Source organism: Centruroides vittatus, unplaced genomic scaffold (assembly GCF_030686945.1).
Source record: "Centruroides vittatus isolate TY-2023 unplaced genomic scaffold, ASM3068694v2 contig_436, whole genome shotgun sequence".
In the NCBI taxonomy this organism is placed as follows: Eukaryota; Metazoa; Arthropoda; class Arachnida; order Scorpiones; family Buthidae; genus Centruroides; species Centruroides vittatus.
The window spans coordinates 1,293,545-1,319,284 of NW_027122237.1; the positions used below are offsets into that span (position 1 = coordinate 1,293,545).

Genomic DNA, 25,740 nt, shown 5'->3' on the forward strand with positions numbered 1-25,740 from the left:
ATTTCCGGGTTTATATTTTGCTCACTGTACATCATCTTCAAATATAAATACTGGTATTTGGTACTTGTACTTGAAATACCTTATATGTTTAGTTTTTGGTATTTAATTTGTAAATATCAAATGTCAGTATCTAGTATTTGAAATACTTTTTTTAGTACTTTGTCCAGCTCTGTTAACTGACTTTTTCTTCAAAGGCTAATTTTAACAAACATTTTTCTCTATGTCCCTTGTCACAACCTCTCTTTGAGTATCCGTGTAAATGACTTTGCATGTAAAAATTAATATCTAGATCACTGGTTCCAAACCAGTGGTCCGCAAGAACTAAAATATGGTCCACGAAAGATTTAAAATTTAAAAAGATTTATTAGAAAAACAATCCTCATACCGGTACTCCAATATACAATATAACTTCATAAGCCTTTGCATTAACTTCTATTTGCATTCTATTTCAAAACCGTCGATAAAACCTGACGAAGATCGCAAAGGCGATCGAAAACGTTAGTTAATTGGTTGTTAATTTTCGTATGAAGTACCGGAAATTTAAAAGGCTTATGAAGTTATATTGTATAAAGATTTATTATTTCCACATTGATACAAACTGAATTTAATTTTTACTAAAAATGTTATGTTTTCTATTATAATAGTACTGTTAAATGCACATTACTCTTGAGTTTAATAATTACTTATGTTAAAAGTTTTGATTAAAGTTTATTTTTAGATTGACAGTTTATTTTTCTTAAACCTTGTGGTCCCTGCTAACAACAATGAAATCAAAGTGGTCCCTGGTCAAAAAAAGGTTGGGAATCGTTGATCTAGATCAATGACATTTGTAAAGTACTATTTTTAGTATCTTAGGAAACCGACACTAATTGCGATCGGTAAAACTTCCGTTAACCTAACGGGTACTTTACGCAGATTCGAGATTAGTTTGCCAGGCCTGGGCTTTTAAGCGTGCACCGAAAAATTTGTAATAATAACGATAAATATCAAGTCAAATCAAAAGTTCAAATATATTTAATTAGTAACTAGAATGTACTACGTACAAATGTCTATAATCCAAACAAAATTTATTACGAAAATCAACAAGTCAACCCGACAATAAACTCGGCTACTTAGCTTAACTTAATATTAATTCCCCTTTGAAAATTCGACAAATCAAATACTTAGAAACTATGAACAAAATCTCTTACTAATTAAACGTCTATCCGTCACCTCACTATACGAAGAACCTATTTCCTCAATCCTTTCAATATCGTCAAATCGTCAATCGAATTCCTCTTTAACACCTTGGATCGTCCAATTATCAATCTGGACTTCTATCAGAAAACACTTCACTTTCGAATTCACCTCGCTCTCAAAGTCGCCTTGATTTGGAATTCACCTCTCTCTTCTTCGGTTAACGTACGGGTTTTATACTGTGAGGTGACGTCACACTTGAGCTGAGTTACTCCCCTTATTTACATACTTAGTTGCTAACATTAATTTTCTTTTCTGGCAGCTTTAAGTTTCCGACAAAGCTTATAAACTGTTTACAAAGTATTTATCATAATTTTCTAGGATGTTAAGACGATTTATCAAATATTTCTTTACTAGTGAGTGTGGGGACTCCCCCCTCCATTTTTTTTCTGTGGACCGTTTACTTCCGCCGGGCAGTGCAAGTGCGCAAGATTTTTCCTACGGTGCTTATTTCTCCGTGAGTTGTTTTATCTTCTTTTTTTCGTTACTAACAAGAGAGTGGTGGGGAACCTTCGTCCTAAATAAACATAAGCCCCAAACAAAATATAATAAAACGGAAAAATAATAATAAAATAAAAATAACGCTCAGACTCAGTTCCTTACACATTTAATTGAATATAGTTTTTCATTTCTTTTTCAGCTACCTCTTGAGAATTCTTCTTCACTTATGTTTCTGAATAATAATAAATATTTCTGTTGAAGCCATTCAAAAATTTTTCTCTGAATTATATTTTCATAATAATTACAGGTATCTGGTATGGATAATTTATGCACCAATGACCACCATTTCACAATGTGTCCTGGAAAGGGGACTTTCCATGGAAATACCCTGGTTCTGAATGTATAAGACACCATTAAAAGTGAAAAAACATTAAAGATTAAAGTGATTAATGTAATTTTTAAGGTATTTTTGGAGTTTAATTTATGCATCTCTTCATTCTACTTTGACTAAGCTTGTCAAATATCAATAAGTACTTATAAATGAATCAACATATACCTGAACCTGTTACCAGTGTTGGTGAAATGACGGAAAAAATATTGTAAATGTTTTTGAACCTTAATAGTCCTTCTTCAGACAATATGGAAAAATAGAAGCGATGGAACACAGAACAAAAAATAGAATGTAGAAGTTTAAATGAATTTATGAATTTGAATGTAGAAATTAAATGAATTTAATGAATTTGAATATAGAAGTTTAAATGAATTTATTTCCACCAAAATAGCTTGTATTACACAATCAAAACATACAGATCCCACACTTCATTTCAGACACTTCCATAAAACCATTATGATTGAAACAATTTTTGAATCAAATATAAACTCTCTCAAATTTGCTTTCAAAACTTACGAACTCTTATTAATTAGCTGATGTTTTCAACTTTTAAAATGCAATTAAATCAATATATATATCAGACTTTACTTTCATGCAGAACATATATCTGTATATTGAATTGTATGTGTGTATATATATATATATATGTATATATATACACATACAATTCAATATACAGATATATGTTCTACATGAAATATATTATTTCTAATTCAAAACTTGAGATTTTTGAGAAAAATGGAATTAGTTTATTTAAAGAGTAAAAATATCAATAATATATGTGTATATACACATATATTATTGATATTTTTACTCTTTAAATAAACTAATTCCATTTTTCTCAAAAATCTCAAGTTTTGAATTAGAAATAATATATTGTATAAACCTTAATAGCCTATATTTTGAATGGAAATAATAAATATATTCAAAGTCAGAGGTTGCCAACCATTTTCTGAGAAAGGCACGAGCTGCAAAAGACAATTCTAGAGGCCAGGTATAAAACATACAGTCAAAGAATAAGATTGCTTTTTTATTTCTAAATGACAACAGGTGTAAATCAATTTAAAATTTGCAATTGCTTTTTCAAAAGAATGTTATAAAATTTGGGATAAATTTTGTGGTACTCAATATTATTAAGCTTTTTGTAGACTAAAATTTTCTCCTAGCAGAGATCAGTTAAAAATTAACAAATTTCCTTCTTTAAATAGGTGTTTATAAAAATCATTTGCAGCAAAGTCTATTAATCCTACTTGACTTTTGAAAAATTTATATACAGTCAAACCTGTTTTTATGCGGTGGATAGGGACCGCATTAAAAAAAACACATTAAAACAAATTGCACGAAACTTCACGATTGGCTGTAAAAAATAGTTTTCGCAACACAATTAAAAAAATATTTTTTTATGCGGTCAATAGGGACCGCATAAAAAAAGTCTCACATAGAAAATAACTCAAAACCGTACGAAATAGAATTTATTGACAACAGATGTCAGCACTCGACTGCATCGTCTGGTCTATCGTCTGTTTTACATATTTTTGTCCAGGTGCTGTTTTGTTGACTTAAAAAGTAAATTATTTCATTTTTCGCATATTTATGCAATAATATTACTATAATAAGTGCATTTATGCTATAATAAGTTTATTTAGCTATAATAAGTCAACGTGAGACATGACGAATCGCACGAGACTAGTCGCCAACTATACCGCACAAATTAAAAATTCACATTAAAAAAATCGCACAAATAAAAATCGCACATAAAAAGAGCGCATAAAAACAGGTTTGACTGTACTTTGAACTAGTTCAAATGTTGATAAAATAGATCAATGAAAACAAGCCATGTGGGCTGGATAAATATCTTTTGAGGCTATATTTGCCCTTCAAGCCATATGTTGGAGACCCATTATAAATCAAATCATAGATTTGTAATGCCTAAATTTATATGTCTAAGAACTATTTACTGGATATAAATATGCAAAATATGCAATATGCATATGCATATTTTAATAGCATATACCAATAAATAAACAACATAGCAGTTTTTTAGCATTTTCAATATTAACATCAGCATAACATTTAACTTTCTGCTGACAAAACTTTGGAAATTTTACTATCAATTAGAAGAGTTCATAACACTGTTTTTTATTTAGTGCAAACAGTCATACATATTTCTCTATCTCTTGCCTGCTACATCTCTTAGCATGTTTTCATTAATTAGCCTCTATAAAAAGATATCATAATTTTATCATATCAATTAACAGTTATTTAAAGAATTGGATATACTTATTTCATTTATAATTACTGATTAGTGTATGTACAGTACTACCATAATCAGAAAGTGATATAACAATTATGCCGGAGCCAACCAGTGGCAGAGAGGATAAAACCACCAAACACTGGTAGTTGGTTGTAGGTTGGCCAAGTGGAGTTTTCTGGGTTTTCTTAATGCCATCAACACCTAAATAGGGGCCAGTTTCCCATAAAATACCTCCCGGGAGGCATTCCCCCTCTGCAAATCACCCGTGTGTCTCGTTTCTTTAATTGAATAAAACTGATGTAAATCTGCAGAATCAGATAGAATAAAATTTGCTAGATGCTAGTTTTATGCCATTTATTTGTGTGTGGACATGTATAAAAGTCCCTACAATTCTCATGTGTATTCATTCTAACATTGAAATTCCTAATAATTAGCTTACCAACAGAAACCTTAGATGAAAATACCGTTGATATACACCATAACAACGTAAGGTAATAAATTATCAGAGGAAATTATAGTTTAATTCTCTCCCATTCAATGAGAATCGTACATGATCCTATTATATTTCTAAAATGATGCTATACTTACCTCCTATTTATTAACTTTTATATATTTATTAACATATATTAAAAATGTCTTAAATTAATATAATTTATGTTATTCATTTTTCAACTTATACTTTTTATATTTCATTCATTGATTTTGACATGCAGAAACTGATTTAAACAAACTATAAACAAGCGCTTTCGATTACTCAATTTTGTAATTTAGAGGAAATTCCCCTAAATACAGAGGATTTTTCCTCTAAGTCTTTCGTGAAAAAAAAGTTAAGAAGTTAAATTTCAATTTAAACATATATTATTATTTTTCATGTTATTATTTAAAGTACTTTTATAAAATAAAAGTTATAAAATGATATTTATCATTTGTGTAGACCAGCATTTCTCAACCTGGGGGTCGCGACCCCCAGCACGTACACATCAAGTTGCAACTTGTAAATTGCTCATGTATGTACAGTACAGTACAGTACACGTCATACATGCGTGTTCGTACCCGTCGCTATAAACGCAGCGACATAAAATAACGGGAATAGTTGTATTACACTTTTTATACTGTCGGTATTTTCTTAATGTATAAAATTAGTGCAATGTGATTATATAATATTTTAAAAAAATTTACATTTATAATTACAGTCAAAATTCAATTAGTAATAGTAAGGCTTACTGTTTTTTTTTTTTTTAAACTCTTTCCGCCCTGTGGGCACTAAGAGGGCCTCTTTTAGAAAGCCCATTATGGGTTCGGCCAGGCCCACAATGGGGCGTCCGGGTGGTGAGGACGGGGCCCGACATATCCGAACGGACCACCCCCCGAAAAATTCCTGGGGATTATTCGACCTGTTCGGATTCGATCTCGGCTTACTGTTATTATTCCTTTGGGTGGAGGTCGCGAAATATTAATTTTATATATATTTACTATTTGGGGGGTCGCAGAGCTAAGAAGGTTGAGAATCGCTGGTGTAGACTATAGTCTTCTTTCTACACGTTTTGTAACTGAACCGAAGCAATCGTGTAGAAATCTTAAGCGAATAAAATCAATTTTCATAATTTATTGACAAGTACATAAACCAAGTGGAATACTTACTACAAAAATATTGAAGAATTCAAAATAATCTTCTTTTTTTTATTCTTCTATATGTTTTTAATATTTAAATTACCATGGGCCATTTCTTAATTGAAACCAAATACAACACCATTAGATCGTCGATGTTGCAGGCCGGATGGCCGAGTAGGCGAGGTGACAACTTACCGCTCTAGGGGACCCGGGATCCTGATCCGAACGGATCAAAAAAATCCTCAGCACTTTTTCGGCCCCGCCCCTTTGTGGGTTTAGCCAAACCCATAATGGGCTTGCTAAAAATGTCTTCTTAGTGCCCACAGGGCGAAAAGAGTTTAAAAAAAAGCCCATAATTGTGATTTTATGTTTACATATAAATTCCCTCTGGCGTCTGTCTATTGTGAGTCTTTCCTTATTAATTTCTAGAATTATATACATGAAAGTCGAAAAGCATATATGGGAAAAGGCCCTATAGACTATACTAGACATGGCCAACATGCGGGCCGGATCCGGCCCGCGATTAATCTTTCAATATTAGCTATTAAGTTAACTTCCAATAATTGGTCGAATGGATGCGCGATACTTCGTTTTTTTTAAAAAATTCCATTGTAGAGATTAACAACTTTTGTACTCGTCTGTGGGATAGTGCCAGAATAAAAAAAATGATAAATTTAAAATATTAATATTTATCATAAAATAATGTATGTTAACTCGACGTAATACAGGATTCTTTGAGGATGCCAACTAATGGTAATTATACAGTTTAAGGGAATATGAGTTTTTTTAAATATTATTTCTTAAAAAGAAGGTATATTTAATAGACATTCAAAAAACGCATAGCATTTTTCCGGGCGATCCGTATATAAAGTGTTATAAACAAAAAAAATCATAGGACTAGTTACCGATTGTACCCCGTTCGAGACACCATTGCTTAAGCTTGTTTTCGTCGCGGGGCGGCACATTGGACGGCGGACGAAGTGTGTCACGTGACATTTCTCGATGCCATCCGGCCACGTGACTACTCTCTCGCCTCGCATCTGACGTGTTCCTGATAACTTAATAATAATAATGGGGATGCTATAGATTACCATCTACGGAATTTCGGGACTTTGAGTATATTTCTGAACTGAGGGGACCGAGACGAGTTCAACGATACCCTACTTTTGGACCGGAGACCAAAAATAAGAAAGTTATTATACTTTTTTCCGGCGATCGCGCGATGATCGGGAGTCGCGTCGCTCTCTCCGCTAAGCCTATCGCGTGTTTAACAGGCAGTCCGGCAAGTCGGCCATATATACAGAGGCAGATGTTGATCCATGAGCACACTTTTTTTTTTTTTTTTAAACTCTTTCCGCCCTGTGGGCACTAAGAGGGCCTCTTTTAGAAAGCCCATTATGGGTTCGGCCAGGCCCACAATGGGGCGTCCGGGTGGTGAGGGACGGGGCCCGACATATCCGAACGGACCACCCCCCGAAAAATTCCTGGAGATTATTCGACCTGTTCGGATTCGATCCCGGGTCCCCCAGAGCGGTAGGCTGCCACCTTTACCGCTCGGCCATCCGGCCGTCTCCATGAGCACACTGATCGTCTGCAGTTCGAATTAAGTCTTTTTCACACACCCTCGCGCAACTCGACCTCGGGGGGCTACGGCCCCTCAGTCTCGCTATTGCTCGCGGTCGGCTAGTACTACGAACCGACCGCGCTATCGCGATCGGGAGTCGCGATGCTTGAACAAGAGGAAGAAAAGGAACTGGCGTTCGACGGACTCCCCCGGGAGGGGAGCCGCCGGCAGGCCGCCGATTGTTTAAAAACACTAGTTAGGCCGCGTTCCTTTATGCAGCAAGAGTGTAGCGAAATGACGTCACGAGCAGTGTTGGCCAGTTAGAAACCAGTTTCAGTGTGTTCGCTGTAAAGCGCTTCTCGAGCGCTGCATAAAGAAACGCGGGGTTATTGATTCATGGTAGTTCTTGAATAAAAGGAAGGACTTTACCGCGAGATGGCAGCACTAGCAACTACGGTGCTGTCTCATGATAGCATTGAATAAATATGGTAACTTAAAAAGTGTGATAACTTTCTTATTTTTCGTCTCCGGTCCAAAAGTAGGGTATCGTTGAGCTCTTCTCGGTCTCCTGAATTCAAATATATACTCAAAGTCCCGCAATTCCATAGAGTGCAATCTATGCTATCCCCTACAATTTTAAAGTAATATAAATTTATACAAAAATATACATTAGAAATATGGTGTGTAGCCACAGGAACTATTTGGAACTATTAGTATACAAAATACAAACAAAAAATAATGTCAAATTAAAGCTACTGATTATTTTACATAATTTATCGTAATTTTTGTATTTTACTGTATTTTTACCGTTGGTATTTTTTGTTTTTGTTTTTGTAACGGAATTTTTATTATAATTATCAGCCACATTATATATTTACTTTTCCAATATTGAAATTTTCCTCTAATTCAAATTACAGTTAAACTTAATATTGTATTGAAAGATGTTTAAAATGGACATATAGTCGATTTGCACATGCGCAAGAATGATATAATCTCCCTTTACTCACACACATATATATACACGTATATAAAGCTAAAGCAATTTTAAAAAGCATTCACTTTTAAGTCACAGAATATGATCAATGTGCGTAACATGTTAACATCTTGTGTACGACATGCACATAGTTTAATAGTTTTTGTTTCAAACAGATACTTTGATTTACTATCCAGCAGTCGCCAACCTTCTGTCGCGAAAACTCCCTAAAACTAATAGCGTTTCCCTAAAAACTAAAACAAATTTCTCCTGAATAGCTTTGCTCCAAGTGCAATGCTTACAAAAAGTATGAGTCTTGACAAACCAGAGAAACACAAATTTTTACTTTAGGGCGCGACGGCGTGATCGCAATTGAGGAAAAGCATCATGTGATGAATCGACTCGATTCGGATCTCGCCGAGAGAACAATCTTATGTCATGTAACTTTTGGAAGCTCTTATTCGTCACCGAAACTCTTCTAACCAATATGGGGAGGTAGCCGGGTGGCCGAGCGGTCAAGATGGCAGCTTACCGCTCTGGGGGACTCAGGATCGAATCCGGACTGGGTCGAAAAATCTCCAGGAATTTTTCGGGGCGGGGGTTGGTTCGACCTGATATGTCGGCCCGTCCTTTCCTCACTGTCCAGCCGCCTCATTGTGGGCCTGGCCGAACTCATAACGGGCTTACTAAAAAAAAGACTCTTTTAGTGCTCCAGGGCGAAAAGAATTTTAAAAAAACCAATATGAGGATTTTTTACATTTCCCTCATTCTGCTGATTTCCCCCTAAATTTAGGGAAAACTCCTAAGTTGGCATCATGCAGTGCGACTGGCTCATCGGTAAAAACAGTTTCAAGCTTTCTTTAATATTTATATATCTTTCTAATATTATATAAATATTTTCAATATTTTAAAACTTATTAAAATCAATTCAAAAAGATTAATGAAGTTCACAGATATCGATGCAAAGTAAAAAAAGAAAAGAAAAAAAAAAAACAGACGATCGGAGATACCGTTTGACGTTCGGTTGCAACGCTTTAAAAATAAAATCTTAACGTTACTCTTATGATAAAAACATCCTTACGTGCAGATATGCTGTTTATAAATCTTGCGAATTTAATTATAAACATGTCGTTTCCTTGGAAGGATAATAATAATAATTAAAGAAAGGTTAATAATAATATAAAGAGTCCGTGCAAGCAAGAAATGATGAAATGTTTGTAAACAAGAAGCTGTTTCGTCATAAATGTGGTAAATATATTTTGCCTAAATTTATAGTAGTTTAACACACTTAATTTAAATGTTTGGATGGAAGTTTTTATTAACAATAGATTCTTTTAAGTAAAATGTACGCAAAAGTACTGTCTGTAAATATTATATATACAGTAGACTCTCGGTTAACCGGCATCGTGGGGATTGATTGATGCCGGATAAATGGATAAACCAATGACATACATCGTTACGTATGAAACAAGTTTTTATCAACAATAGATTCTTTTAAGTAAAATGTATGCAAAAGTACTGTCTGTAAATATTATATATACAGTAGACTCTCGGTTAACCGGCATCGTGGGGATTGATTGATGCCGGATAAATGGATAAACCAATGACATACATCGTTACGTATGAAACAAGTTTTTATCAACAATAGATTCTTTTAAGTAAAATGTATGCAAAAGTACTGTCTGTAAATATTATATATACAGTAGACTCTCGGTTAACCGGCATCGTGGGGATTGATTGATGCCGGATAAATGGATAAACCAATGACATACATCGTTACGTATGAAACAAACTACAGTAGAGTCCGAACGTCTTTTGGTCGGCAGAGAGGAAAGTTTCTCTAACAAGAGGTTCACATAGAGGTATTCCACTTTTTCTTTTCTGAGTGAACCACATGAATAAGGCTTTTTGTCATTCGTTCCTACTGATCTTTAGAACTAAGCAGACAAACACGAACAGTAACAAAAAACTTTATTAAAAAGGCGAGAACTGTCACCGACGTCCTCGGCCAACATCCAGGCAAAAACCCGCAAACTTTTCGCGCTTCCTTTTCTACAAGTTGCCAGCCAACTCTCGTCGGCAAGTGTTGCCAGGCAGTGTTCGGGATCTCTGGCGCTGGCGGCCACAGCTACTCCCCCCCAGTGTCTGCGACACGAAACGAGCGGGAAAGGATACATGTTGGCCAGAGCGTGTGGTAGTTTGTCGCGTTAGGGCTGGATTGTCTGTGGTATGTTTAGTTGGTGCTGGTCTTGGCATTGGAGACATTGGGGGTAACTGGTCCGACTCACTCGCTGCGAGAATAAAAGCCGGTTTCAGTCGATCAATAGAAACTACAGTTTCTTTTCCTTTTATGCATAGAGTGAATGTCTTGCTACCACGTGACACGACTTCGTAGGGTCCATCGTATGGAGGCTGCAAGGGCTTCCGTACAGCATCATTGCGAAGAAATACGTGGGAACATGACTGCAGTTCTTTATGGATAAATGGGTTGCGGTAGGAGTGGTGCACCACAGGCACTGGTTTTAAGTTTGCCATCATCGTCCTGAGTTTTTCGATGAAAGAACATGGATTGACGTCCTGAGAACCTGGGACGAAAAACTTTCCAGGCAGTCGGAGGCTGGTGCCATAAAGCATCTCAGCCGCGGTAGTATTGATGTCTTCACGGAGCGCAGTTTGTAATCCTAACAAGACTGTAGGCAGCACTTCCGTCCATCTTTCAGTAGAGTGACACTTGATGGCAGTTTTAAGTGAACGATGAAAGCGTTCAACAATGCCATTTGCAATTGGATGGTATGCTGTTGTCCTAACTCTTTGGGTACCAAGAAGTTGAGTGAGGGATTTAAATAAGCCAGATTCGAATTGCCGTCCTTGATCAGATGTTATTTGGGCAGGCACTCCAAAGCGAGATATCCAGCCTGAGTACAGGGCTGAAGCCAGCGCCGGATTAAGCCTCTAGCGGGCCCTAGACAAAATTTAAATTGGGGCCCCATTTAAATAAGTTGCTTCTAAACAAATCTTATATAATGTGACATTAGCGTAGCTAGCATGGGTGACACCCGGTGCGGATATCGTGGTGTCACCCCAAGTCACAGCGTAGTGTCACCCTTTTTAACTCTTTTATAAAACACTATTGAATTGTAATATTTTCACACTCGAGCAACTTGAACGCTATATCGAATATGCGATGTCACGACGTATAAGTTTAGATTTAGAAAAGATCTTGTGGCGTACAGTACGTTACTTCTGACGCACGGGTGACTGTTGACCTTTTTTTTTTTTTTAGGCAACGGCTAGTCGAGCGGAGCTTAGTAGGAATTGTTAAATACAGCCTTTTCTGTCCTATCGAATTTCTTACATAATTTTTAACTCGTTTTGAAACAGAAATCTTCTGCACTGAAGCTGGGCCCCTCCGAATTACGGGCCCTAGACATTTGCCTACTTTGCCTATTCGATAATCCGGCCCTGGCTGAAGCTACTGTTTCAGCTGCTATATCTGGCAACAGGATTGCTTCAGGCCAACGAGAAAATCTATCGATGATTGTGAGGCAATATGTTGAGCCGTTGGAAGGTGGCAATGGACCAACAATGTCAATATGAATATTTAAAAATCTAGCGTCTGGAACAGGAAAGGTTTCCAAAGGGCTAGCGACATGTCTCTGGATCTTTGACCGTTGACAAGAAATGCAGGTGCGAGACCATGTCTGGCAGTCTTTACTGATGGATAGCCAAACAAATTTTGCTTTTACCAATCTTGTTGAGCTCCTTACACCTGGATGGGACAGGTTATGGACAGTGTTGAAAGCAGTGCGACGATAACTAGGCGGAATGTATGGACGAATGCGACCTGTCGATACATCACAGTAAATTTCGACATCACTATCAGGAAGTTTAAACTTCTTAAGTACAAGTGATGAGTCACTTGAAGTCAGGAGAGACTGGAGCTCAGGATCTTGCTGTTGGTCTTTTGCAATTTTGCTATAATCTATAGATGGGCTACTAATTGATTCAATACGGGAAAGAGCATCAGCTGGAACGTTATCGATCCCCTTTATGTGTCTGATGTCTGTTGAGAATTGTCCTATAAAGTCAAGATGTCTCAGCTGACGGGGTGTACACTTATCGTGTCGTTGCTGGAAGGCAAACGTTAATGGTTTATGGTCTGTGTAAATGGTGAACTGTCGTGCTTCCAGCATAAACCGGAAATGTTTCACAGCCAAATACACAGCCAAAAGTTCTCGGTCGTATGCAGAATACTGACGCTGAGAGTTACTCAGTTTGCGGGAAAAGAACGCCAGTGGCTGGAGACCTTGTGCTGTAACTTGATGAAGGGCAGCGCCCACAGCAGAATCGGATGCATCGACGTGAAGTGCAAGGGTAGCACTTGGTGAAGGATGATGTAGTAAGGTGGCATCTGCTAATTGTGACTTACATGACTCAAATGCCTGAATCGAATTGTCAGTCCATTTAATCTCGCGCTGGTCGTTTTTCTTTGCTCCTTTAAGTAGGATCGTGTAAAGGAGCTTGGTGATGGGCCGCATGGGGTAGGAACCTACAATAGAAGTTCAAGATGCCTAAGAACCTTCTCAGTTGTTTGAGGGTCTGTGGTCGCTTCTGTTGAGTTATGGCAGATACACGTTCTGGAAGTGGCATAACGCCATGGGAAGACACCATATATCCTAAGAATGATACATGTGGGGCAGCAAAAGTACACTTGGATGCATTGATTTGCAGACCGTACTTGTCAAGGCGTTGAAACACTTGCCGCATGTGCATCTTATGTTCCTCCCACGAAGTGCTAGCAATGAGGATGTCATCTAGGTATGAAAAACAAAAGTTTAAGCCTTTCAGAACTTCGTGCATGAATCGTTGGAATGATTGGGCTGCGTTGCAGAGACCAAAAAGAAGGAAAACGAATTCAAATAGCCCAAATGGCGTTGTAATGGCTGTCTTAGGCACATCATCTGGGTTCACTGGTATATGATGGAAGGCTCTAACCAAATCAATCTTGGAAAATATTCGGGCTCCATGTAGACTTTGACCAAAATCGTGGATGTGTGGCACTGGATAGTGATCGGGAACAGTTATCCTATTCAGGGCACGATAGTCTCCAGTAGGTCTCCAATCGTTACGGCCCTTCGGCACCACATGGAGGGGAGAAGCCCAGTTGGACTTTGATGGTCTGCATATACCTAACTCCATCATGTGCTGGAATCCTTGCTTTGCTACTTGCAGCTGAGCCGGATGCAATCTACGGGGTTTGGCAAATACGGGTGGACCGTGTGTCTCAATATAATGCATTGTGTTGTGCCTGACTTTATCTGAAAACGGTCGAGGACGAGTGAGATGTGGAAAGTCCTTGAGAATATCCTGCATTGGGGAATTGCTGATTATAGTTTTGACCGAAGTAGGTGGTCCTGTATAATATCTTCCTCGTGTAGTAAGGGAAGTCAGGGGGTCAACCAGTAATCTGTTTCTGATGTCGAGAATGAGTCCAAAGTTGGCCAAAAAGTCTGCACCGATTATAGGCTTCTGCACATCAGCTATGGTAAATTCCCATCTGAAAGAACGTCTTAAGTTCAGGTCAAGTTCTAGCACCTTTGTTCCATACGTCGAGATTTTAGAGTCGTTGGCAGCATACAATTCAACCTTTGTAGGCTGATTCTTAGTGCGATTGGGAATGATCGATAAATCTGCTCCAGAATCAATTAAGAAATTTAGGCCAGTTTTGTTGTCATACACAAACAGACGGCTATATTTAGGAGCCAGGCTGGACCCACAGGCCGTTACTGCAGCTGGCTGCGCTCGTTTCCCTGATCGTAATGCAGTTCGGTCGAAGGAACACGGCGAACGACATTTCCTAGCGGCTGATCCAAACTTATCATGGTAGTAACAATATCCCTGACGATTGAGGCTTCTTCCTCGAGGGCGTGAACTAATGCGATACCTCGAATTCGGGTCATGTCGGTTTCTCTCCCTACTACGATAACGGGGACGAGCAGTACGCGATACATTAAGTTCTGCAACCTTCGTTGTGAGTTCTAAAATCTGCATTTCGAGATTTTTGATTACGGGATTGTCGGCTTCTAAGTTGATGCTGGCCAGTTGGGTTGGTTCTGTAAGTTCAGCAACCTTGTCAGCAAGGATTGCTAGCTTGTCTAGTTCATCACCGCTAACAGCCAGAACTGTCTGAATATTTTTGGGGAGATGTTGGAGCCACAAGTTTCTAAGAAATTCTTCGGTAATCTTGCCTGCTGAAAGCTCCCTCATTTTACGGAGTAAAACGCTGGGTTTCTGATCCCCTAACGCCAGATCTTCAAGCAGAATTTTAGCCTCTTTAGCAGTGGAGTTCTGAAAAATTTCGAGGAGTCGATCTTTGAGTTTAGTAAATGGAGCCTTGGCTGGACGGTCAAATACTAAGTCACTGACGTTAGATAGAATCTCCGTGTCCAGGGAATTGATTAAATAGTTGTACTTAGTGTTCTCACTTGTAATCCGATTAATGGCAAAAGCTGCGTCTAGCTGCACAAAAAATAATTTGATGTTGGTTTTAGTGAAGATAGGCATTTTTGCCTGTACACGTCCGATTTCCAACTCGTTCTGTTCCGCCATTTTGGGCGCCTAACTATGCGGGTACAAGGAAAGCGGGATAGTCTTTGATTAGGCTTAGCCCGAGTCACGCACTCTTAGTCGTCTTATTGAATTTACGATTCAGAAACTGATCATACCTGCATGTCCTGTTAAAAATGTTCCTTCATAGACACAGAGTTGTTCACTATCCAATTTAGTCGAAAGTCCAGGTAGTTCGTTAATCGCATCACGTTCGGGTCACCACTTTGTCATTCGTTCCTACTGATCTTTAGAACTAAGCAGACAAACACGAACAGTAACAAAAAACTTTATTAAAAAGGTGAGAACTGTCACCGACATCCTCGGCCAACATCCAGGCAAAAACCCGCGAACTTTTCGCGCTTCCTTTTTCACGTTGCCGGCCAACTCTCGTCGGCAAGTGTTGCCAGGCAGTGTTCAGGATCTCTGGCGCTGGCGGCCACAGCTTTATCAAGCTTGTCAAACATTGAGGGCCTTGCTGTTTGTCAATTTTCAATTGATTTTTCTGAAGTAGAGGCACAAAACTGCTTGATCTTTGTGCAATTTTTTTTTTTGGTTGGTTATTGTGGCTTTGCCTACTCCAATTTCTACTGCCAATTTTGTTGCACTTTCATCCTTGTCCCAGGTGGGGTGCTGACATCATTGATGGTGTTAGATCTATATAAATTACTGCTTGCTTCTGCATTATTTCAATTATTTGGCTAATCCAAAAATCTGCTAATTCGAATGGGGTTCGGTCCCAATTAGTTCGAACTAGGGAGACTCTACTGTATGTTGTTAGCTTGCGTACATAGGAAATGCACTTGTAGTTTCTGGGTCCTTGAGAGACTATTAAAAGTAGACCTAATACTATATCTCATGCTAAATCATAACGTACCATAAACTCTAATGACTTGATATTAAGATTGAACACTGATTAAAAGTAAACGAGCAGTTATTTGTTGTTACGTTGTCACAATCCCAGGCTGTGTTTTTTAATTGTCATTTAATTTAAAAAAATCACATGACTTCCTGTCTGCATTGGAAGTTTGTGTATAGTTAATTGGGGCCTCCGGCTTCTAAGCTTTCCGTATCTGGTCTCGGTTTTCATCTATCTTACTCCATTCTTGAGAAAATTTTGAATTGAAATCATATGACTTTATGACTTCTAATCCAGACTTGAAGTTTGTATGTAGTTAATTGGGTTTTTCATATCTGGTCTCGATTATCATCTATCTATCTCCATTATCAAGATTAATGAAGGATGGACAGATAATTTGAAAATTACAGCCCAATTAAGACAAATAAAGACAAACTTAACGTAACATGGTTATGATATAAAAACATCTTTGTGAATGCGGTATGCAATTTTAGTTAAATGGCAATAGGAGACAAATGTAGTGTATGAAGTGTGGGGCTTACTCATGGCACAGTAGGCCAGATTTAAACTTACATTTTCATTAGAAATTGGTTTTATTTTAATTTTTATTTAAAATATTATTTCTTTGATTTTTTTTCAGTTGGTTCTGGTTAATGGAGAGGATACTGTATATTTCATTTAAATAAGCTAAGATTTCCAGAAAATTGCTAAAATTTTAGACAATCAGAATAAAGAACAAGCAATTATTTTATTGTGATATTGTCACAATGCCAGGTTGCAATTTTTAATCATATTTTTAATCTATTTAATTAATATATATGCTCTCCACCTCAAATTAGTACTGTAGTGTCTTGCCCCTGTACATCATACTTCTCCATTAGCAATGCAGTCATGCTAGTCATCTAACTAACTGCTTTCAGAGGAAAATTTTTGAATTGAAATCACATGACTTCCAGTTTATACTGGAAGTTCATGTATAGTGTCATGAAATGATGTAACTTCTGGTTTGTATCAGACGTTCATATATAGATAATCAGGGCCTCTTGCCCCTAAGATTTCCATATCTGGTCTCATTTATCTAACACCATTCTTGAGATTAAGGAAAGATGGATGACAGTGGGAATTTATAGGTCTACAATTTTTTTAAATTGAAACCCTATAAGCATAAGAAAAGTATTAAAAATCCAGTCACATTGCCACATTATACTTTGTATTAAAATAATAGTTGCGAATTATAACTTCTTGAGCCCAGGAAAATTTGAATTAGGGGCTTCATGTACAGTTTTGACTTCAGACATTTTTCTTTGAGGGTTTCCTTGTTCATTTTTTAACATAGCACTGAACTTAACCTTCTAGAGATTATCACCACAGTGGCAATCTAGGATTCTCAGATCTGGTGACAAATTTAAATTTTGATATTCTTAACTCTTTGAGGTAGAGAAGTTTTCTCTTAGTTGCACAGAATTTTTTAAATATAAAAAATGGGAAAAAAACATTTGCCAACTGAATGAAACGCTTTAAATAAAATATTAAACTGTATGACTATGAGTAACTTCGACTTTTCAAAGTGGATTAAAATATATCCCACCATGCATAAAAAGCTAAGCAAAAGGTGGGACAGTTTTTAACCCACCTAACCCAAAGAGTTAATACAATGATGAATTTATAAAAGATTGGTTTGCCTGGGAATTGCCTTTTTGCCCATAGGATAATGCTAGGGATTGCAATCCAGCAGTGTTTTGAATCCAGCTGGATTTTTGCTGGATTGAAATCATTCCAGCTGGATCCAGCGCGGATCCAGCGTGGATGTATTTTTGGTGCAATAGTGTTATCTGTCTATTTATCTATCCTGCAATTTATGTTTTTTTAATGAAATAAAACATTTTAAAAAATACTTAAGAAGCTTTTATTATTTAGACTGGTCACTATAAATCAGTAAAACTTCTTACACATTTAGGTAGTAAACTTAACTTTGGTTCGGTTTAACACTTGAGATAGAGATAATTAACTTTAAATGTTTAGTTAGATTATAATTATAATGTAATCTTTAAGTTAAATAAAAGCAAAGGTAATTCTACTGATTAATTTATATTAATATATTATAATAATGTAAGGACGGATAATCAGTGGCTAAGTGGCTATCGGTCTTACCAGTTTTCATATATAGGCTCTACATATTAGTCTGTAGTTATTTATAGGTATATAAAACTATGTACTGGAAGTAGAATAAGTTAAATAAACTACACCTTTACCAATCCAGCAAAATTTAATAAAATAATAACGTTTTCAATCGTTTTTAACGATCTTCCTCGGTTACAAAAAAATGGAACATTAAATATAGAACATAAAATGTGTTCGGAATAAATATAAAAATTAAAGGAAAACGCCCAAACGGGCAAAATATAGATAAATAAACAAAATAAATAGCGGAAAAAATATATACACGGTGTTTTTTTTTAAACTGACGGTACTCAGAAACATCTGTAGAGCAATCTAACAGCCGGACTGTCGCCAAATATAGGAGAGTGGCTAAGGACGACATGGAAAAGAGATTCCGCGAAGAAAAAAGTAATACCTAAATTCGCCGGTAGAGGAGGATTTGGCGCTGTTGTAGCGAAAAAGTTACCAGCACTTCACTGAAGAAAGGGTCATCAGTCGCTTTTTTCCACTTGCATGGCCGCCTCGCTCCCCGGATCTAACCCCATGTTACTTTTTCCTGTGGGGTTGCTTAAAGTCCAAGGTCTATCTTGGTAGTGACCCAAACTTGATGACTTTGAAGGACAACATTTCTCGAACTGTGATGAACATTCCTGTGGACATGTTACGTTAGGCCATAGAGAATATGGTGTTCAGGATGCAATGCCTTTTCCAGCAGGACGGTGATCACATTGAAGAAGAGAGGTTATTTGCTGATTAATTAAACTTTCGTTATTACACTGAAACCTCTGTCTGATTATTCATTCGTGTATTTGTTAATTGCAGCTGGATTTTATGCAGATTCTTAGCTGTTTCGCTACAACAGCGCTAAATCCACCCCTACCGGCAAATTTGGGTACTAGTTTTTTCTTCGCGGAATCTCTTTCCCATGTTGTCCTTTGTCACTCTCCCAAATTTGGCGACAGTCTGGCTGTTAGATTGCTCTACAGATGTCTCTGAGTACCGTCAGTTTAAAAAAAAAACACCCTGTACAGTAATACCTCGACTTACGCTACCCCGACTTACGCGTACCCGGAGTTACACGATTTTCAAATCTCGATGATTCGTCTTTTGTTTGAGCGCCACGCAACCTTTGATTACTCACTACCCCCAAACTATTGTTCAGCTTACAGGTTCGGACGTGTCGCGCGGAATCGACGCATAGCTACAATTTATTTTGTCTTATTTATTTCTGTGTTTGTTATATCTACGGAGACTTGAGACTCTACTATGTCATCCAAACGAAGTAGAACTGATTCTTCTGCATCAAACAAGAAAAGAAAAACTCCATCTTTAATAATGTTAACTTTACATTCCAAAGACTTCGATACAAAAATGAAAATTTGTAAATTGGCAAAACTTGATCCTTTAGACCCAGTTCAATCAGATGATCGAATGACGGTTGGAAACTTGACAGAAGGCCTCAGTTTAATTAAAAAGAGGTTACAAATTTTAGAAAATATAGACTCCAACGAAGAGCGCATTTCTTCTACAAAACGAAAAATAAAAAATTAGCATGCTACGAGGAAATTTTGCGGGAGAAAAAAATCTTTGAGCCGTCAGACGAATTTGTTAGATTTTAGGAAGCCTTCTATAACAAAATAACTTCGATTTACGATTTTAATAATATAATTTGTTATACATATGTATTATCTAAGATTTTATTAAACATTTTTTTCTAAATTTTTGTTTTCTTTAGTCTCCAGCCCCAATTAAAAATAATTTGTATGTATTTATATGCGAAGTTATACCCCGACTTACGCGAATTCGACTTACGCGGTTATTGCTCGGTCCCACCTATTGCGTAAGTTCGGGGTATTACTGTATATAAGATATAACAACGAAACCAGCATTGACCGTTAATAACATTAATTAATGTAAAAGGATCTCCACATGGTAGACAATGAGTCCGCATCTCTATGGTTCATACAACCAGTTGTCATGTGTGCCTTGCAGATTTCCAATCTCTCAAGATGTTTGACCGTTTGCCTATTCGTCGTCGTTTTTATAATTGCTGCTTGATCCCATTGGACGTTAACATCCTTCTGTCTTGCGTATGATGTCAGCGCAGTATTGTCAAGGTTCTTACTGATTGTATATTTGTGCTCTTGAGCCTTTGTTTTAAACTGTGCATCATTGCACCCACATAAACAAGCTTGGAATTGAAACGTTGGTTGTGTAAAGGCACCGAATATATACCCGTTGTTGAATTCCGATCCTCTTTCTTTTTATTGTTTCTTAAAAGTTTGAAAACAGTGGGATTACGTCGGTATACAATATGAAAATTATCAGACCTGGCAGTACATCTATGTATCTTGTTTTAAAAAAAATGGGATGTAATTAAGCACTATTCTTTTTATATTTATTCGAAACACATTTTATGTTCTATAGTTAATGTTGTATTTTTTTGTAACTGAGGAAGATCGTTAAAAGCGATTGAATATGTTATTATTTTATTAAATTTTGCTGGATTGATTAAGGTATAGTTTATTTATAAGTAATTTAATTATTAGTGTTAGTAAAGTAGTGAGTAAATAATTAGTAAGTAATTAGTAGCAGTCTAGTAGGTATCAAAGCGGCAACGCGACAACGTAGACTTTTGCGCAATTATTTAGAAAGTTAATTGAGTATTTGCGAATCCGCAGCGCTGGATCCAGCACCAAGTGCTGGATCCAGCAGGCCGAAGAATGCGCTGGATCCAGCTGGATTGCTGGATGAGGGATCCGGCAATTGCAATCCCTAGATAATGCACCACTGTCAAATAAATTACTTTCAGTAAAAATATGTTTAATATTTAAAAACTCAGTATGGAATGTAGAAACAGTAAATCACTTTATGACACTCTGCTTTTAGGATTGGTATACATTTCTTGGGTTATTGAAACTTAGAAGCTATTTTGTGACATTTGAATGTGATGTCATGTTTTATAGAATTCCTTGGTATATTTTATATTAAAATATATTAACATTGATAAATTACTTATACAAGTATTTACAATACTAGCTCAAACTCTTCAAGCCTGGAATATATCATAAAAAATACAAATTGAACCTTAAAAGAATTTGCAATAGATTATCCTGGAATTTCTTTTAAGGTTCAATTCATTGCTATTATTTACAATACTTGTATAATTTATGGAGAAAAGTAATGATCTTTTGTTTTTTAATAGATTTGTTTTATTTTTTACTAGAAGGTTCTTTGATACTTTTGGTTTCATGCTTTCTTTACAAAATGCAATACTAGATATCAATATTTTATATCAAATTTGTTATTCTTTACTCCTTATCTAATTGAAAATGGTATTTGGTTACAATAATGAATAAACTCCCATTTCTTAATAAATTTAAAGCTTCAATAAAGCAGATTTTTTAATTTATTAATATTTAATTATATTTAAGTAAATGATGAAAAAATATTTCTCAATATCATGCTTTCAAAATCTTTGAGTACAGTACATGCCATGTGTGTTTCATTTCATATTGTAATTCCATTAGAAAATTTACCTCTGTTGTTAATATTACTGTATGAATCCTTAAATTTGTTAACACTGTTATTTAGATGAATTTGATGTTTTCATTTAACAGTATAGTTTTTAATTTTATAAATTATTAAATAATTTCTAAAATTATCTTTATAATTGGAAAAAATTCTTAAGAAATCTTGTAATCTACAAAGTTTTGTTTACAGGATTTGTGTTTTAATAATTAATTTGTGTTAGAAAACATTTAAATTTTAACTTGTGAGAAGTTTAGTAAGAATTCTGAAAATTTGAAATATTTGAAAAAATTATGAACAAATTAAATGAAATTTTATATGAAAGTAGTTTATAGTAGGACTCAATGAAATATGTATGAAAGAACAAAATATTTCATTTATTTTAAAATATGCAAATGATTATGCAGAATTTAGATGAATATTATTTATAAACAGTGAAAACAACATTGAATTCTTTAAATTGCGACAAAACTCTGCTTTATTGGAGTTCACTTCAATAACAATTTATCAAGTATTTTTAACATTTTTGTAGCACCTAACAATGGGTACAATTACCTGAAAATAATGAGAAACTTATTAAAGTAAATTCCAATAAAGGGATTTTTGTCATTAAATACTATTTATGTTAAAGTAGCATAAAAAAAGTTAATTAATTATATAACTAGTGTTTTTTTTCTAAAAATATTACTTTTGGTATGCATATATGGTGACTAAAAATAAGGTTCCATTTTAGGAAAAATGTAACAACTAAAAAGTGTTTAATATGACTAATTAATGGTATTTATTTTTATTTATAAATGTATACATTTATCTTTTAGCATTTATAGTATTTTCCAAATTTTTATGTCTCTGTCTGCACTGCATTTCCTATTTATTGTTTTGGATTTAATGTCAGTTGTTAAGTTAAATGTTGCCTTTTTAATAACTATGTTTTTACCTTTCTTCTCAAAATATTATATTATCATTAATGCTTTTCTGTACCTTGTTTATTGACAAGAGCTTAGAGACAACAGACAATTACTAGACAGTATTGCCTTTTGATGATAGCCTTGACTTTTTATCCCATTTTTACTTTTCATGTCAGCTTTGATTAGCCCATGGTATTCATTGTGGCCAATAGAGTAACCTAGTTTGTTTTGTTTGTTTTTATTGTACCAGTTATCAGACTTCTTGACTAAAAATACAGACTTTTCTTACTGAGCAACTGCCAATACTACGTATCAGCTATCAATACCTGTTATGCTATCTTGGATAAGTGGCATGTTATGGCTGAAAAATATCCCTATATATCATTTTCTCTTTTGGTTGTCCAAATTATGTAATAGAGTTTGTAAATTTAATAACTTTTTATTTACTGGTAATTTGGTAAATGAAAATTTGAATACCAGTTTACCGGTAATTTACCAGTAAATTTTTTTCTGAAAAATAACATGTTAAAGGTAATAAATACAAGAATTTTTGGTTTGTGCTTTGCATTTATTTCAAACACAAAATATTAGATAGTAATAAATGTAAACATTTAAACATAAACAAAATATTCCATTCAGTTTTTTAATTGCAAAACAATATTTAAATTTTTTAATAACCAATTTATAAAAATATTAATGAAAAATATAAAATACTGATATTAAAATGTAAGCATATGGAGATTACTACAGATATAATAAATATTTTTTTTATAAATTAACATTTTTTAAAAAGTATGTTTGCAAAATGCTTAATTTATCCAAATGTTCATCCCCTAATTGGGATTTAATTTTGGTGCAAAACAATTCAGCTGCTGAAACTATCACTTGTTGGCTTCCACACTTGTTGGTCAGATGGTCATCAAATAATCAAAAACTATTTGAATGTACTTTCCCCTTACTTTTTCTTGTCGAAAATAATCCAATTCATTTTTTTATTAACTCAGCTCCTTGGTTTTCTTTTCTATTATAACTGATTTTTCCTGAGGTACTTTCATAGGACATAGGAGGACAACATATTAAGCTTTTCTTTCATAGATAACCCAGCAGTTGATGGAGTTTTAATTTTGTTATCCAAATCACTTAAGTCAGTACTATTGTCAGAGTCTGTTTTATTGTAAGAAATGTTTTCGACAATATCAGCAATCATTTTTATAATTGTGGCTTTACTGCTTAGATTAAAAATTTTGTAATTTTCCTAGTCTGAAATATTCAAATTAGGATCTGTTAAGTAGTGTAGCATGTCTATGAATAGTAACTTTATGCTACATATGAAAAGATTTTTTCAGTTCAATGTTTAAAAATGTGTTTTGGCTAGTTAATTCATTTAGCATAAATTTTAATGTAACATCAGCTACATAAAAATTAACATTAGTGTTTCAACGGCAACGTTATAGGTTGCAGGACTGAGATGATATTAGATAGTAATTTCAGTTCTTTGTCATTAAAATCTATGTCTAATTTTAAATCTATCAGACTTTTTTGAACAGCATCTTTAAGAAGTGAAAATTGTTCTAGCATTCTTTATAAGATGTTCCACCAAGTCTTACAATCTAAAATTAAAGAAAAGTCTTTACTTGTGATTTCTTTCACATATTTCTGTAGGACATCATTGTTTTTTGTTTGGGATTTTCTAAAAAGAAAATCCCAAACAACTTACTACTTTTTGTATTTTTGTTACTAAAAAATATAATTCTGCATTTTGTAAAACATGTCCAGTATCAAATAAATCATCCTGGTTTACTTCAAAAGTTTCTCCATAATTTTTGACATCATCAAATTTCCATATCTGAATTATCAGAATCAGTAGTAAGTAGTAAATTAGCATCATATTGATTTTCATACTGTTTATTTATTGTGTTTACGTTATAAGGAACTTTTATAACTGTTAATTGTAGTCCATGTGCGAGACATAACTGGTGATTTTTATTAATTTATTTTAAAAACACCACTAAACCAACACCGGAGTGAAGTTATTTACATACCTCCAAGCTTGTTACCAGTGTGAACTCTGAAAAAACAATGAAAAAATGGTAAAAAACAGTTCTTTACAAATATTTTTGAACCCTAAACAGTTCTTCTTCAGGTAAAGGTGAATTTCCGATAGAATGCAAATTAAAAAATAAAAAAGAAACATAATTTGAAATTTGAACATGGGTCTCTTGATGACATCCTTGTGGGCATGCGCACTCCAGCAATTGATGATATTTATAGGTTTTTGTCCATTAGCATTTGCCATGCTGTGGACAGAGTTAATTCCTCCTTGTGGTTGATACAATTGTTGAGGCTAGATCTGTATATATAAATGGCCTCCAAGCAAAGTAAAGAACTGCTTTTTATCGTTTTTTCGTCATTTTTTTGGAGTTTACACCAGTAACAGGCTTGGAGATATGTAAATTAATTTATTTTATCATTTTCTTCATTATGGCAGCTCTGTCTGATGTTATACAGACAATATTTGCCAAAGAGATATTAAATTGTTTTAATTTATTTTCAATTAATTCTGTGCATACTTCAGCAGGCTCAGATCCATGAATATGACTTAATCCAAGATTCCAAAATTTACCATCATTTCCATGAACATTAATATTCATAGTTTTAATTGCAGATATGTTCTTACACTTCACATTTTTCCTGTGCATGTACTGTACATGCATATATATGAGTGCACACATGATTATTACAGTATAGAAAAAATAATAAATGAACATTTTTTAAATATATATTCTGGTATTTATTTTATTTAATTTAAAGTAAGAAGGCTGTCTAGACGACTTAGCCATGGAAGGAGGGGAGAGAAAAGGAGGGGGAGGGTTGAAAGTAAGGAAGGAAGGAAGGTGGTAGGGAAGAGGTCATCATGTGTCCTACAATGCATTAGCTGAAATAGTATAGAAACATTTACATATGTATAATTGCTAATTTGGCTATGGATGATACAGTTAACTGATTACAGTTACCTACAATGCTGTTAGAATTAAAAAAAAAGAAATTATACCGCACTTTTGCAATAGAAGAATTGGTTACAGCTGGCCAAGGTACACTGACACCAAGGCAAGGGAACAACATCAAGTTGAATATACCCATGAACAGCTGCCCCAACGGGTGTACAACAATAACATGTCCAAAGTGGTCGTGCAGAGAGAGAGTCC

At 35.1% G+C, this 25,740-nt stretch overlaps 2 protein-coding genes across 4 annotated transcripts in view; one reads left to right on the top strand and one right to left on the bottom strand.

The window, feature by feature from the left end:
* Window positions 1-5,070, bottom strand: part of LOC136976934 (kelch-like protein 20) — a 62,175-nt gene extending 57,105 nt beyond the window's left edge. The window contains exon 1 of the mRNA XM_067272322.1: window positions 4,911-5,070. The gene's annotated coding sequence lies outside the window, so the exon portion shown is untranslated. The remainder of the gene's footprint in view (window positions 1-4,910) is intronic.
* Window positions 5,071-9,480: 4,410 nt separating this feature from the next.
* Window positions 9,481-25,740, top strand: part of Dgkepsilon (diacylglycerol kinase epsilon) — a 107,115-nt gene continuing 90,855 nt past the window's right edge. For 2 of the 3 annotated variants that reach the window (XM_067272324.1, XM_067272327.1), the window contains exon 1: window positions 9,481-9,718. In XM_067272324.1, coding sequence (XP_067128425.1) covers window positions 9,682-9,718 — 37 coding nt within the window. In that variant the 5' untranslated portion in view covers window positions 9,481-9,681. Of the gene's footprint in view, window positions 9,719-24,330; window positions 24,401-25,740 lie in introns of those variants that run through there. The other variant, XM_067272326.1, reaches the window with a different exon arrangement.